The sequence below is a fragment of the Uranotaenia lowii genome, unplaced genomic scaffold (genome assembly GCF_029784155.1).
Source record: "Uranotaenia lowii strain MFRU-FL unplaced genomic scaffold, ASM2978415v1 HiC_scaffold_764, whole genome shotgun sequence".
Classification (NCBI taxonomy): domain Eukaryota; kingdom Metazoa; phylum Arthropoda; class Insecta; order Diptera; family Culicidae; genus Uranotaenia; species Uranotaenia lowii.
In genome coordinates this window covers 3,612-5,833 of record NW_026598716.1, presented here as the reverse complement: position 1 = coordinate 5,833, position 2,222 = coordinate 3,612, and the positions used below count along the sequence as shown (strand labels likewise).

Here is a 2,222-nt window from a genome sequence, read left to right as displayed (position 1 = left end):
CATATCCTTTCGAAAATGCTCTACAACGGATAAAACATCTCCTTCGAAGTGGCTGGAAGACCTTAGAGCAAGTGATTAATAGATTGTCGGAAATCAACTCATCCGAATATTATACTACAAAACCATCAAAAACGCTAAATCAAAATTTTCCCAATATTAGAACCTGTGGAAAGGCGAAAGTTCTTGATATAAATGAATCTTTTAGCTTGAGCAACACCGACAAGAACGCTTGGTTCCTGACCAATGACAATCAAATTGTACGCTTTGAGAATGTTGTGGAGTCCAATAAGTTGATAATTAATGGAAGGCTATTAGCTTTAAAAGAAGATTTTTTTATTTATCCGTTCGCTTCATCTTTTCTCTACATATATGTAGGACATCTCCGGAGTTTATCTAAAGAATATTCTCAGCTGGGTGTCGATGACATTAAATGTAAATTAGTTTCGATTGAATATAGAGATGAACGTGTTTTTGTTCCTCTTGTTCATTCAATAATGCATAGATAACAAAAAAGAATGCTAATAAATGTTGTTATAACACCTTAGTAAAATTAAGTTTTATCTTATTCTGAGAGAATGTCATGGAAATTCATTATTGCAGACGAAAAATCAGCTCTTTTATCATTATGTTGTTCATTCCTTCTCACATGCCTGGTTCCTCGACGCATGCCTTTATTAGATAAGCGCTTCACCGAATTTTTTAATGTTCGCATGAAAAACGTTTGCATTTTTCTTTGAGTGACGATTTCGTTTTCGTCACTTCCCATCAGTTGAAATAGTTGCAATATGTTACGGTTGGGCATAATCGCTATCTTTGGACCTTTTCGGCTAGCTCCAGTCCAAGTGCACATTGTTTGGAACACTCGACTGAGCAGCAAGTCCAGGACACACAGCATCCGGCTATCTGCGCAATCTCCATAAACATTAAGCCGTAACCATTTGACCTAAAATAAAAAAGTTCATTACAACTTATTCCGTATGATATTTTAATTTAAATATTTTACCATTTTAGTTTTGAATTCTTTATCCGCCAATTTTTGTTCCAAATCAGCCAGGTTCTGCTCGTTTTCTACAGGCTTGAAGCCAAATGGGGGCTCTTCTTCAGTGACTCTAGCAAGAGCATTCACATTTCGGATGGTGTTTAATATGAACTCATTTTGAGTAAAAATTTCGGCTACTCGCTTTTCCAGATTGTCCAGGCGTGCAATGATCTGTAGATGTAGTTCTTTCACCTCAATTGGGTCCTCATCGATAATTTCCACATGAGGTTCAGCCAACGTACCGTACAAAAACTGGGTTTCCTGATCATTCCCTTCACAGTCAGTGTTTTGAAGTGGACTATCTGGTGCGGTTGTTATATGGAAATTTTCATCACTCACACTTTGCCAACGTACAGGTGATTCGGAAGAAGACTGTGGTTCATTTTCCAAAGTAAGTATTTTTTGGAAATTGATCTCCGGCTCCTTCTTCCTCTTCCGAGGAACTCGGTGAGAAACGTCAGTTGATGATTCTCCCGACAATTCGTCCAACAAACGCTTAGCATCGCTAAATAATTTGTTTGACTTGCCTTTCACTGTACAGCTGAACACCATCCACGACTTTTTAGGACAGCTTTTATCGTCTCGCTGCAAGGCTTCTTGTTCGGAAATCCTTTTGGCGTTTGGCCAAAAGACGATCTTTTCGTTTTGGGTATCCCGTACCCATTTCTCCGGTACGATGGACAGCTCCTTGCGTCCTCTCGCATCGACTGTCTCTACGACAACGAATGGCATTTCTGAAAGAACAAAAAAAAAATTAGATATAATCGTAAAAATCACATTTACTAAATCACTTACTTCACAGTTTCCACTAGTTTTCAACTTCTATAAATAAACAGAAAAACTGAACTGACGAATCAGAAAACCAAACGTCAAAAGTTTATGAATATTAGGTTTGTTCAATGGCTAATAGTTTGATCGAAACTGATCAGATCAGATTTGAATTCGATCGAAAGCAAAATTTATTTTCAATTTTCAGGTTTTATTTCTGAGTTTCATCAAAAGAAAGTGGCGTCGGTCGGTGTTAAGTTGGTGGTGCTTAGCTAATGATTTTGAGTGGGTTATGCAGTGTAAGAGGTTCAATGCCGCGGTGGATTGTGAAAAATAAATGGGGAGTGGGAGTGGAGCGATCCGAATTGGCAAACGCGGTCAATGCGAATTCAAGCGGCGGAACAAATTGAAATCT

The 2,222-nt window shown here is 38.2% G+C and overlaps 1 protein-coding gene across 1 annotated transcript; it reads right to left on the bottom strand.

Moving 5' to 3' along the window:
- Positions 1 to 562: 562 nt before the first annotated feature.
- LOC129760782 (uncharacterized) lies at positions 563 to 1,857 on the bottom strand. Its single transcript, XM_055758451.1, has 3 exons — positions 1,835 to 1,857; positions 1,004 to 1,773; positions 563 to 943 (listed from the first exon to the last, which is right to left on the bottom strand). Exons 2-3 carry the CDS (start codon positions 1,769 to 1,771, stop codon positions 563 to 565), a joined length of 1,149 nt encoding a protein of 382 aa, XP_055614426.1. The 5' UTR covers positions 1,772 to 1,773; positions 1,835 to 1,857.
- Positions 1,858 to 2,222: the final 365 nt, after the last annotated feature.

Excerpts from the sequence above, each read along its gene's own strand:
- LOC129760782 (XM_055758451.1), bottom strand. The coding sequence starts at position 1,771 with ATGCCATTCGTTGTCGTAGAGACAGTCGATGCGAGAGGACGCAAGGAG. Across the intron at positions 944-1,003 it reads AAGAATTCAAAACTAAAATG|GTCAAATGGTTACGGCTTAA; the intron begins GTAAAATATTTA and ends TTTTTATTTTAG.